This window comes from Mytilus californianus, unplaced genomic scaffold (assembly GCF_021869535.1).
Source record: "Mytilus californianus isolate M0D057914Y unplaced genomic scaffold, xbMytCali1.0.p SCAF_10, whole genome shotgun sequence".
Classification (NCBI taxonomy): Eukaryota; Metazoa; Mollusca; class Bivalvia; order Mytilida; family Mytilidae; genus Mytilus; species Mytilus californianus.
In genome coordinates this window covers 3,360,800-3,374,628 of record NW_026262582.1, presented here as the reverse complement: position 1 = coordinate 3,374,628, position 13,829 = coordinate 3,360,800, and the positions used below count along the sequence as shown (strand labels likewise).

At 32.7% G+C, this 13,829-nt stretch overlaps 2 protein-coding genes across 2 annotated transcripts in view; both read left to right on the top strand.

Annotated features, from left to right (window-relative positions):
• The window catches only part of LOC127717469 (uncharacterized), an 84,314-nt gene that overhangs the window by 12,292 nt on the left and 58,193 nt on the right, over window positions 1-13,829 (top strand). The gene's annotated exons all lie outside the window — the stretch shown is intronic.
• On the top strand, window positions 5,803-11,322 carry LOC127717473 (uncharacterized). The gene is made up of 5 exons (XM_052223116.1): window positions 5,803-5,915; window positions 8,066-8,169; window positions 8,757-8,889; window positions 9,382-9,503; window positions 10,785-11,322. The coding sequence occupies exons 1-5, from the start codon at window positions 5,851-5,853 to the stop codon at window positions 11,234-11,236; spliced, it is 876 nt and encodes a 291-aa protein (XP_052079076.1). The 5' UTR covers window positions 5,803-5,850; the 3' UTR covers window positions 11,237-11,322.

Genomic DNA, 13,829 nt, shown 5'->3' with positions numbered 1-13,829 from the left:
GCTACACAGAGGAACAAATGATCAGTATGCTGGAGTTTCTTATGAGCAACATATTTGTTGAATTTTGATGTAGATTATTCAAACAAATTGTCGGTATTCCTATGGGGAACGAACTGTGCGCCTCTCCTTGCCGACCTCTTCTTATTTTCATATGAGTCGGAGTTCCTTCAGACAATTGTCAAAAACAAGAAGATCAAAGAAGCCAGATCATTTAATTTCACATTCAGATATATTGACGATGTTCTTTCCATTAGCAATCCAAACTTTTCTGATTGGGTTCCATTAATATATCCTCAAAAACTAGAAATTAAAGAAACAACAGACACAGCTTCCTCATCCTCATTTTTAGTCTTATACCTCGAATTTGACAAACGCGGTCATCTCAGTACCAGAATCTATTACAATCGAGACGAGTTTAATTTTGAAATTATCATTTCCCCCACCTCAGTAGCAATATACCAACTTCACCTGCATATGGGATATACGTTTCACAACTCATTCGGTATTCAAGATCTTGCAGCTGCTACTCAGACTTTGTAAAACGTCACCAGTGTCTGAGCAGAAAGTTGATAGACCAGGGGTATGTCGAAGAACGTCTCGTCCTTTTTCGTAAAAAAAAAAGTTCATCGGATTATACCAAGACCTTGTTGATAAATATTCCGTATCAACTTCACAAATAATACACGATTCTAGGTACTGACGTTGTTTATCATCTTAATAACGTGTTATAGTATTCTTTTATTTGTCTAAATATTACTTTTACTATTTAGTTTATTTTTGGTAATATCCATTTGACGTGGCTCGGTACTTATACATCCCGTCATTGTGTTATTGTGCAATGGTAAATTTTTGTATTCTTGTCTTTCATTTTTGTTAATCTGCTTTGTCTATATACCTTTTTGTGTTTCTTTGTTGACATATTTGTTTGTTTTTATAATGATTAAGATTATAACACAATGATGACTGCTGTACCCCTATATTTGACATTTGTACCTATTGTGTATATTTGTTTTGTTCACACATGGTTGTCAATATAATGGAATTGTATGCGACTGTCATACAAGTGAGAGGTTTAGCTTGGTATAAAACCAGAGCATTTACTGTGAATTTAAAATTGAGAGTGTCCTGCTAAAACGAGACACACATTGAAAAGATCTATTTTTCAGTGTTTACAGGGAGGAAATATTTTGTTTCTAGATTTCCCAGTGGTATGGAAAGATATCCGTCATGTCATCGCTCTAACCCGACTGCAAATTTAAAAAATAATACGTTATCGGAGGAAGTTCTATCTGTGTCTGCTCATACGCACAATTCTACTCAAGTGATATACATTCCCAACTTGTTAGGGAACCAAACTTCATTTAATTGTCTTGCAATATAAAATGTGAACCTATGGATGTAGCAAGATCTACTTACCTCTCCCGGAGCGTCTTAGATATCCACCTTTTTTGGATGGTGTTGCTCAATCTTAATTTTTTCTCTGTTTTTTTTTTTGTTTTGTTTTTTTTTTTGTCTACTGTTGTTTGTCATTAATCGTTTTGTTTACCATGCCATTGTCATTTTGTTTCTACTTAACAGTTTGAAAATTCTTTTGATAACGTTAATTTTTGTCTTCCTTTAACATCTTTATTGCCTTGTGGACTGGGTAATGCTAGTCTACACGTTTGTACTTTCAAATGAAAACACTTCTTTATAACTTTCGTGTGTCCCAAGCGCTTTCCTGGATAAAGCTTCATTAACTAAAGTTGCATTTGTATTATTTGCAACATATTCAACAATAAACATCTAGTCTTAGGTATATTTTTTCGATTTCAATTGACATCAAAAGTACATTCATCACATGGTTGCGGTATAAATTTGTCTTAAAACATTGATTACGTTTAATTTAAAACAGTACTTACAAAAATCTTGTGTTTCACTTAATGTCTGTAGTATGTAAATTTTACTACAAAGCTGATCGCCCCGAACCTCCTACAAATGTGTCAGTAATTCCATATGATAGACATATAGCAGTATCATGGTGTCTTGCATATAACGAAGGAGAACCTCAGACATTTTTCATAGAATATCAACAAGAACCCGATGAAATATGGACACGGTCAGGACCTATAATTGATAACATGCAGGTTAGGATGTCAAATATCCTGTATAACATGACTCCAAACACTCAATATTTTGTTCGGCTGTTGTCAAGAAACGAAATTGGTGAAAGCAAAAGGACCGCTGTCACTCCTGTAATGACTTTAGGTCAGCAATTTGTCAATACTGAGTATTAAGTATTAACAACAGGTGCCTGTGTTTGTGCCTTTTTTAAGTCATGGCATCATGGTGATGTCGATTGAGTTATTGTGATCCTACTTACACTTCATGTTTTGATACTCGGTTAGGTTGTTCACGTTCCTAAAGGAGATTATGTAAATGTGCATGTTTCTATAAGATGCATCAAGAAATACACAAAATATTGCAAAACATTTGTGTTTAACAGTTGATAAATGTAATTAGTGCACGGTATCCATCTACATTACGAAACTAGTTATTTAATGTAGTAAACTCCTTTATTATCATGAAATTCGTGTTGTCAAATTCTTAGGCTGATCTCAAGTTTAGAAATATTACGTTCTCTGACAAAGAAATGTCTAACTCTGTTTCATGTTTGTTTTGAGAAGGAATTCACACTTCACAATCTCTCAATTTTTTAGTGTCAGTGATACTTAGTGTTAATCGTGTTGATACGATACCACAATAGTTGTCTGATCTGTGAATTTACCAATTGAGTTATATTCTCTATTATGAATTTTTAATTAAATCTGGAAACACTTTGGTACCCTCTGCCTATTTTTTTCCAACATTTGATCTTTGCAACGATTAAACATAAATATGGATAATACTTAAAATCATACTAACTTTGTCAACCTTATAGCAGGTACTTTTTCTTTATTAAAACTAATTCAAGAATGATAGTCATGATCATATGTGTACTATTATGACGTCCATTTCGCTGATCTAGTACACATTTTTGCTAAGGGGCCAGCTGAAGCCCTCCTTCGGGTGCGGGATTTTCTCGCTGTGTTGAAGACACGTTGGTGGCCTTTGGCTGTTTTCTGCTCTTTGGTCGGGTTGTTGTCTCTTTGACACATTCCCTGTTTCCATCCTCAATTTTATATATTACAATCGTGGTATGTCAGCAAGCGCAGTGTAATCCTTTTAATATCATTCACGAACATTCCTTGTTTATTTTTTAAAAGTAAGCACGTCGGAAAATACACAGAAGATTCCAAATTAAAGCATAGTTTTTCTGTGACTGTTTATGCTGACTTTACAATGAGTCAATTGGTTGTTAACAGATTGGTTTATTTTATGTCTTTGATACATGACTATTTTATTAGTTGATATTGGCTTTGGACTAGCTGTCAATAGCCATGGTGACTGCGAGTACTTTCAGATTTCTACTTTGTGTCTTGAGATATTTTGTTAGTAATCGTATCTTTGTAATTAGTAAATATAGCATTTTGGGATACTCTGGTTCGAACAAGCTCAAAAATAATAAAGAATAAAATTTTCGCCAAAAATCATGTTTACGCATGATATGTGTTTTGTGATTTATCTAGCAGTGGCAAACAAAGTTGGACGACACCTTCTGTCTTTTTACTAGTAACCAAAATGTTCCTGAAATGATCTAAAAAAACAAAATCTTAAATGTTTTTCTAAGACTTCACTTTATGACCTTGCATTCAAACTGTGTAGCCAATGCTTTGGCTATTTTTTTCTTTTTTTCATTTTTAAGCTTTACATTTCGAGTATAAAAATCTGATTTTTAAAAATCTATTTCCATTCAATTTGCAGTGACACATACATCTTAAATGTACCTTATTCTTTAAAAATGCCTTCAAAATAAAAGACAATATTTTGAGTGTCTTCGGAGACGATATGTTAATAGTATGTATTAAAATCCTTCGTTGTTTGATTAAATCAGCATGTTATTGTACATTAAATTATGACAAATAGTCGATGTCTTATTTAACTATTAAAAATACCTAGATGAAAAAATATATTCAAAATAACTAACCAAACAAAAAATACCATCCGTTGACCTATAGTTGGTAACGTCTACGTCATTTAAGTGCCAGTGTGTCTAAGATTCAGGCAAATTCAATTTGTGTTTTGTGTGCTTTTTGTCTATATGATGGGGCAAGCCTGTTTCAACTGATTTGAATATGTTATCATGTTAAACAACTGGCCAGGTTATGAGATGGGTATGACGCCAACAAACATGTTTAACCCCGTCGCATGCTGTATGTGCCTGTCCAAAGTCATGAGCCTAAATTTCAGTGGTTGTCGTTTGTTGCTGTTGATCATTTTTGTTGGTTTTTTTTTCTCAAATCGGGCCTTTTGTTCTCTTGTTTGAATTGCTAAACGTTCATCTTGTCGAGTACTTTTATGCCGTGCTATGTGATATAGGGTTCGCTTATTGTTGAATGCCGTATGTTTACCTATAGTTGCAAACTAGTACGTCATTTAGCGCTGGTGGAAATTAACAGAATGTGTTCTAAAAGTGTGTATAGTGGTTTAAACTTTTTCATAGAGTTGCCAAATATGTTTAACAGATGAAAATGCCCTTGTTATGATATTTCTCAATGGCAGGATCGATAAATTACTTTGTTATATCTTATACATGTAGTTGTTTGTATAGTAATTTTACGATTTTCTGATTGAAAAATATGTTTAACACTTTTTAGACAACCAATCATCAGTTAAAACGTCACTATCTTACCAAGGCATCGTCTATGTAGTATTATGCATAATTCTAACAGTCCTAGGAGCTGGGGTTGGATTATACGTTCGTAAGTACATAGTGTTTGTTTTAATTAATGAGATGATTAGTATTTGTAATATCTACTACTAAATCGAAATGTATCATCGAAAATATAAACAGTATGTGCCAAATAATACAATGACCATTCTTGAGACGAAAAAAACCCTTTTACCATTGTGTTCATGAATGTCTCAATAACCGTATGTTTTGGGAAAAAAAAAAACATTGATATTAGCTTATTTGTTTTATTCAAAATTGCATTATAGAGTATGAATATTTACATTTTGCCTTTACAAATTAACAATGACGTTTTCAAACGGTCATAACATAATTGTTGAATGTAACGTTGAAACCGTATTCAACATAACGAGCAGAAAATACTTTGAAATAAGCACTATATAATGAAATCATTTTACTGTAATAGAATAGACAGATAATGATATGTGTAGCACTAAGATTCAATGTCAACGAATAAATAGAAAAGTAAGAATATTGTTAGATTTCAAAATTGAACATGATATAAGTCAATTCTTTAAAATGATTCATTAACATGTTCAATATTAATAATTATCTTACCTCCTATAAATTTCTAGGAATATGCTGGGTTAAAAGCAGCCGCGTGGAGACCGTGTATATTTCATATTGGGTCAGTAGGCGGAGCTTATTTCAATACACGGTTAGTAGTGGTGTTACGTCCCTTAATAAAAACAACACGGTGTTGAGGAAAAATCTGAAAGGTTAAGACGGAGAAATGATGATGAACGATTGAAATAAATTCATAAAACACGTTTAAAGCTTACAAGTTGTTATTGTTGGCATTTGTTTTTATGGACCAATGGAAGTAGGTTCTTAATACTAACGGTATTGAAGTCTTGATCACTTTGATAGTCGGTTGGATAAATTCGTTACACTAGTGACCTGATACGATATATACTGCGTCAGTAAATTCCATATGGGGATTCTTCGCTTCTACCCAATATAAAATTTACTGACCCCAAACATATTTATTAGGTCACTAGCACACTATGTAACTAATAATGCTATGTATGTTTTTTGTCATGTTTCAAATTGTAGGGTACCTGAAGCAGAAGATAAAGAGAAGGTATGTGTCTTTTTTTTTTAGAATGATAAGATATGTTTTCATTAAGTCCAAGCCAATCATGCTTGTTAATTTTCCAAAATGTTTAGGATATCAACTATATTAGTAATAATGATTTTAGAAAGTATTCGAATGACTACTTGATTCGTTTTGGTTTGTACGGTTAAGGTTTGCCCTTTTTTAATTAATGCTTTGTGTTTAGTAATACATTGCTTTTATAGTAATCTACAGTTGACTGTCGTTGTCTCGAACTCGGTTGACCTGCGATTTCCAATGAATCGAAAAGTCTTGTGGTCCTAAACATTATTATGTCTGTTTGTTTTGTTCACACATTGTTGACGATATAATGGAATTGTATGCGACGGTCATACATGTGAGAGGTTTAGCTAGCTATAAAGCCAGGTTTAATCCACCATTTTCTACATAAGGAAATGCCTGTATTGGTATTTTACTTTTTACATATAAATATATGTATGTCTGCTCCTAATGAGTCGTAATTGGATGAGTCGAGTTGTCTATAACGAAATTATGGTCCCAATGTTAACATAATCATTTAAATTGCGTTCGTTATCTCGAAAAACTAACACTCATGTCTAAACATAAATTCGGGGATTTAAATAAATTTAAAATATTTTTTTATAGTACACCTGTTATTGATTAATGATATTCTTTTCAAATGAGTTTTTACCTGAGATCATCTTTGAAAACAATTGTGAATAATTAACGATACATTGTCATAGATTATACAAAAAATCACAACATTATTTAAAAAATGATTATATGATCAGTAATCAATGAACTGTAATCATACATAAAATTAGGAAAAAGTTTGCAATTCTAAACTACTCTATCAGCGACATTTATTTTGTATTATATGTTTATTATATTTCCAATTAAAAGTCATACAAACAAATAACAGTACTTGTTACCATTGACATAACTGTTTGGCGTTAAGTTGAGCGATAGGTGAATAATTCATGATTGATAGATGATCCGAAGACTCGTTATCTGACAGATTACATGTGCTAGTTACGTAACAATCATTAATCGACCAGAACATTAATTGAATGCACAAATCGGGCGAATACATATATAATTGAAATATCTACGCAATATAGACATGCGACAAACGCGTACTTCGACGACAACACTTCTATCGATCATGTGTACGCAACTTGATCGCAATGATTATTGCAAAAAATCAGAAATGATTGTCCACCGTATGATGCCAATTGTTTCATTCGTACTCTTATTTTCTTATATGTGTGTTACATAACAAACATAACGTTCAATTCTAAATTTAGATCTCAATCTTTACAATGAGTCTGCAGGATGTGATACTTTCTTATTTCTGCTCATAATTGTAACTGTGTGGGCACCCTCTCCCTTTTCACACAACGACAGCGCTTATCCTGCTTATATACACTCAAGTTTAATGTAGTTTGAATCAAATTCTTGCTTGAGTTATTGCAACATATATTACGAAACGCTTATAATGTTTTACTGTCATTGTTTATTAGTAATTGTTATACTTCTGGATGGTTTTTGTTTATATAATAGTAAAAGTAAAAGAGAACCGGTATTTCAAATTTGTTCGTGTAGATTAACGGAGAGGCGGAAGATACCAAAGGGATTTTCAGATTCACAAGTCGAACTAGTACTGACAACGCCATGGCAAAAACTAAAAAAACAAATAATGACAAACAATAGAAAACATCTTCGGCCAGGCATCTTATATAAACCCACGGTAATTATTCTGTAATAAACCAACGGTCAACCGCGACGTAAAAGGGTTCAAGTTGGCGAGACGGATCGATCTCTCCTATCCGTCCGATTAGTTCTATCAAAGTTTCTCTGCTTAAATTTGACGGATTGGTGACTTTTTTATGTGAACTTGAGATGAATATGACTAGTCGGTGACGGATTGATGATCGCCAAAAACAGTAGTGCATAAGTTGCAAGAACTGTATAACTAAAAACTACGCAATCATAAAAGGATTACTCAAATCCATAATATAAGAACGGAACTTTAAACGCTTACACACGAGGATGCACTTTTTAAAATAAATAGTCGTCTGTTTTAAAAGTCTTTACAAGATTTTGCATTCCTCATTTCATTTTTAATTTTATTTACATAATGCATTAATGTACAGGATAATAACACCAACCAATATCCCAACAAATGAGGCAAGTAATGATGAAAGTGCCCATTATACAGAGATAACTGGAGAGGATTACAGACGGACCACATTGCAAGGTACACATATAAAAACAGATATGATAACGTTCTAACGTGATTTACTAGCTATAGGTTGGTACCTATGCTGATGGAAGTTGGTCACTATAAGTTCAACGGTCCCGTTTATATTGGACTCGTACAAATGCGATGTAAATTTCATTGTTTGATTATAAATATTGTCGATATTTGCAACTGGCTTTGAGAAATTTTATTTATATCTGTTTAAATGGAGGACATATTATTCCGTCAATTCGAATGACAAAACACTCACGATTAATTCAAGAGGAAATTATGGTTATAATTTATACGTAAACTTTTTTTTTTATAATACTATATCTGTGCAACTAGTTCTACATGTTGAAATAAATTCAATAGCTCATTAAAGGGTAGATACGACACGCAAGTTTATTGATTGATTGATTGATTGGTGTTTTAAGGCCACTTTCAGCACTTTTGTGCTATTTCTTAGCGGTCATTATTATTTGTCAAATATGATCAAATTGTAATAAAATGTTTTACATTTAACACAAGCGTTAGTTTAAGAAGAAATATTACACGTGTTGTGGTTAACATGAACGTTAAAAAATGCGATTTTACTATTTCAGAAAACAATAGTCGGATTATTTCAACAGTCAATATAATTGGTGTTGAAAATACAGATACAGTCCCGCAGTTTTCAGAACATTCATCAGCATCATCCGAGAATAACACAAATAGTTCAGAAAATTATGATGATTGGTATGAACATCCAGACAAACCACTGGTGGTACAAAATCGTACTGACGACGAAAATGTTTATCTCATTACTAATATATTCTCCATCTATGAATATTCAACATCTTTTGAGAAAGTAGCTTGTGAACGTTCTTTTGAAATTAGGAAACAAAATACTTCACCTGTTAAAACAAACCCACATGTTTATGAACATGACGATCAAGAAAATGCGAAATTTAGTTAAATTGATAACGACTTAGTCAAAAAGGACAATGATTTATTTACTAATGGGTGACCGATTGATGATTGCCAAGATAGTAACGTCTGCGGCTGCAAGAACTATTTGACTAAAAACTATGAAATCAAGTAAAAAAGTATTACTTAAATTCAATATATCAAAACGGAACTTTCATACACTTAGCTATGAGCAATACACGTTTTGAATAAATAGTCTTTACAAGATGTTACTTTGCTCATTTCAATTTTAATTCTATTTACATCTGTATTAATATTTAGGATGATAACAACAACAAATGTCCCAACAACCGAGGCCAGTAGTGATGAAAGTGCTCATTATACAGAGATAAATGGAGATGATAACAGACGCATCACATTGCAAAGTACAATTAGAGAAAATGGTAACGTTCTAATTCGAATTACTACTTACAAGTTAATTGGTGTGCTAATGGGTGTTGGTCCCTAAGAGTTCTTCGGTCATGTTTACATTGGACTCGTACTTATGTGATGTCAATTACACTTTTTCATTATAAATGTTGTTGGTATTTGCAACTGGCTTTGACAAATTGTATCTTAAACATAATTAAACGCATCGATGAGTTGTCGATGCTTCCAAACATTTTGACCGTTTAAAAAGAGGGCATATTAATCCGTCAGTTCGTTTGACAAACAACTAACGATTATTTCAAGAGGAAAATGTGGTTATAGTTTATACATGAACCATATTGTTTTTATCATAATTGCAACTATTTCTTTATGTTGAAGCACCTGGTCCCACTCCTTATGGATTACGTGCAATTCCCCAAGTTTGAGTTTGTTGATTTAATGTGTTTTCTTATGATTCCCCTTACTTTAAATAAACTTAGTTTAAGAATAATCTAACGTTATGTCCGTTGAAAAAAATAAAATATCAGCAAATTAATAAAATAATATCTAGCAGTGTGATGAAATTTTTCACTTAAATAATGACAGATAACAAATAAATTTAGCAATTAAAATCAAATTATCAATTAGCAATTGTGTAGATGCAGATCCTTTTCCTTCTCGATTTGTTATTTGTTATGTTCTCTACGATATGATTTTGTTTATTTAGTTTCTGTTTATCGGAGCATGAAAGTCTTATTATCTTGTCAATATAATACTTAAATGATTGATTAAAGATTCAACAACCCATGAAAATGGTAGATACGGCTTTCAAGTACATTGATTGATTGGTGTTTTAACGCCACTTTCAGCACTCTTGTGCTATTTCGGGGCAGTCATTGTCTATTGGTAGAGGGAGCCGAATTCCCCGAAGAGAACTAGCGACCTTCTGTAGGAAAACTAACAATCCTAGTCAATAAAGATTGGATTGTTAAATTAGCCTACACACAGTCATTACTACTGCCAGCTTAATTTCAAAACAACTTGTTAAACAATCTGAACAGAGTCATTCAAGTTTTCTGACTTTGGGTTAGTACCATTAACAAAAAAGGATTAACAGATTAACCTTCTGAATATGTATTTTTGTTAATAGGTTGAGAAATAAACAAATAAACACAATAACATTTATTCAATTATAGTAGAATATGATAAGAACGTACTAAAATGTTTTTTTGTGTAACATTAGCGTTAGTTCATGAAGAAATATATACGTGTTTTAGTTAAAATGAATGTTATATGTTGCGATTTTACTATTTCAGAAAACGATAATCCGATTAGTTCAACGGTCAATATTATTGGTGTTGAAAATACAAATACAGCCCCGCAGTCCTCGGGACATTCATCAGCATCATCCGACAATTACATAGACACTTCAGAAAATTATGATGATGGTTACGAAAAACCATACACAACACTGGTGGTACAAAATCATGCTGACGACCCACATGTTTATCTCACTACAAATAAATTCGGCATCTATGAAAATTCAACACCGTTTGAGAAAGTAGCTTGTGGACGTTCTTTTGAATTAAGAAATGATGATACACCAACGGTTGAAACAAACCCACATGTTTATGAAAATAACGACCAAGAAAATACGAATCTGAGTTATATTGATAACGACTTCGACAAAAAGGACAATGATTTTCACAGGTCACACATTGATCAACGGAAAAATGAGGCAGAATATATTAACTTGATGCTGAAATAATAAGATAAAGTTTTAGAATTCAGATTTCAATTTTTAGTAGACTTGTACTACATAACATAAGATTATTAATAAATGTGGTCCTTGTATTTATTATCCAATAATCATTTGCCTTTGGTCCGTTTTTACTGTTAGAAAATTAACATGGCCGATGATCAATGCATTTGGTTATATATTAGAGTTAAATGATACAAGTAATTTACCTTTCCGTATCTGTGTGATGACTTATCACTTGATGTGACTCAACAACGAATTCCAATAGGACTAACATAACTGTTATCGCCCAGGACTAACATAACTGTTATCGCCCAGGACTATCATAACTGTTATCGCAGGTAGTCCAGGAGCTGCTAATCCGTCAGAAGTTTTGCAAGGCTTTAAGTAGGGTTCCTTCTGTTTTCTCTGATGTTTTCTTAGTAGTTTTTGAAGGAACGTTGTTTTTCTTTTAATCTATTTTTTACCAATGTTTTGTTGTTTTTTATGAGTAGTTTATGACTGATCGAGTCACACCAATGTGAATTATAAGTACATTTTCAGGCCAATTGCATGATAAAATATCTGCCCTTACATTTCCGACATTCTTAGTCGGGGAAAAGTATTAAGTCGTTTCTCAAGGTAACACTACTAACCCGTTTAAATACGTAGACACGCTAGGAACTAAAGTATATCACCAAGAGGTAACTTTAGAAAATAGCCCAATCATCTAAGGCCAGCATTGCATGGAGGATTTGAAACACTAGTTAAGTAATAATTTCCTAATTTATTAACTAAGACGACAGTAGTTTACCGTTATTCAAATTGTGTAAATCAATTAGGAAAGGACAAGTCAAGATATTAGCAAAAAACTGAGTGAATCGGATAAACTCCAAAAGGAGGGAGGCCACTTGCATCGTCAGGGTATTATCAACGGGTAATTTTGGAATGCATGTAATAATCATGTGTGTACGGACGCACCGATTTTTGAGCTGATGATACTCTTGATGACTGATATTCCACCAGTAGTATTATCGACCAATTGCTATTGTATGAAAGTTAAAGGTAATGTATGTCTAGCGTCTTGAACGAAATTCATCAGAAAAGCTCAGATTTCAACATTTGAAATCAAGAAATGTATTAAAAGGTACCAGTTAATATATACCATCAACAACGCCAAATTCAACAAGGACTTGCAATACTCATCAGATTTTCGAAATAAAATACACAATACAAAGATATAAACAAACACAACTGTTCTTAATAACTACAGGTACATTTACGCAAGATGAAATACACAAGTACCATGGAATCGTCTTAGCGTCTAATTGCCTAGAGCAGATCCGTAAAAGCACACAAACACAACAAATACACATGTTTTGAAATTGTCCCTGTACAGGAAAAAATTACGTCAGCTACCGTCTGTCATGCTTGTTTTTGGTTAAATATATAAATTGTCTCATTTTAATAATTAAACAAGTTCGTATCATAATTGCACTTAAAGATTAATGTATGAAATTGCTTTATCTACAGTTTGGATGCCACATGGTAACTATTAGTACCTATATCTATGTTCATCCGTGTACGTTGGTCTTTGTTTGATCGTTACCTCATTGAAACCCATACCTCATATCCTTATTGTATTCCCAGTCGAATAACTGCTTCCAGTTCAAGCGGAAATAAATACACGACAGAAACACTTTGCATAATATGATCACAAGAAACGTTAAAAACCATTAAATAGATATACAAAAATTTGGTATTAAGAAGAGCGAAGAAAATAACTTAATCATGTCATTCATCCTTTGAAAGGAATATAAGAAAATCAAGTTTAATCCAAAATCAATCAATCAAAACATTGAATTTGAACGCCAATTCTTATAGATAAAGGCAACAGTAGTATACCGCTGTTCAAAAGTCATAAATATATAAAGAGAAAACTAATCCGGGTTACAAACTAAAACCAAGGGAACACATCAACTATAAGAGGAAAACAACTGGAACAACAGAAGCACTGCACCGCTACAAAAAACAAAAGCCAACATACATAGAAACGGACTATTTGATAACAACTGCCTTATAAAAGATACCAAAGGAATATTCAGACTCATAAGTCAAAACAAACTGACAATACTGTGGCATAAGAATGAAAAACGACGAAAACACAAACAAAAGTACACAAAACAAATAACATAGAATACAAACTGAGCAACAGAAACGCAACAAAAACCCTTGAATGATCTTGGTCGCGCTTTGGATGGGTAAGCTGAACATGATCTATACAGCATCTGTCATGTTGCTCATGTAAGTACAAACCCGATGATTAATCTGATTCGGTAGTTCACGTTTGTGAGAATTATATTTCCATTTAAGCAAGGTTAACTAAAACAAAAACAGTTGTGCAATGAATTTCATTTAGTGAAATCAAAACATCCTTATTTTTTTCATACCATGGGGTAAAATTATTACCAATATACAGCCTCATTTACACTGTTTAAAGTTGTTTGTAAATAATAAAATGTATACGTTAATTACATTTTGATTTCGTTGCAAACAGGTGCGTATTGAACAAATTCAGAATTGTTCATTTCTTAACATTGATTCTTTCCTTCTAAGGAAGTCG

What these genes read in the sequence shown, in the direction of transcription:
- LOC127717473 (XM_052223116.1), top strand. Translation starts at nt 5,851, where the DNA reads ATGCTATGTATGTTTTTTGTCATGTTTCAAATTGTAGGGTACCTGAAG. An exon ending in CAGACGGACCACATTGCAAG is followed by an intron (nt 8,170 to 8,756) that starts GTACACATATAA and finishes TTACTATTTCAG; the next exon opens with AAAACAATAGTCGGATTATT. An exon ending in AAGTACAATTAGAGAAAATG is followed by an intron (nt 9,504 to 10,784) that starts GTAACGTTCTAA and finishes TTACTATTTCAG; the next exon opens with AAAACGATAATCCGATTAGT.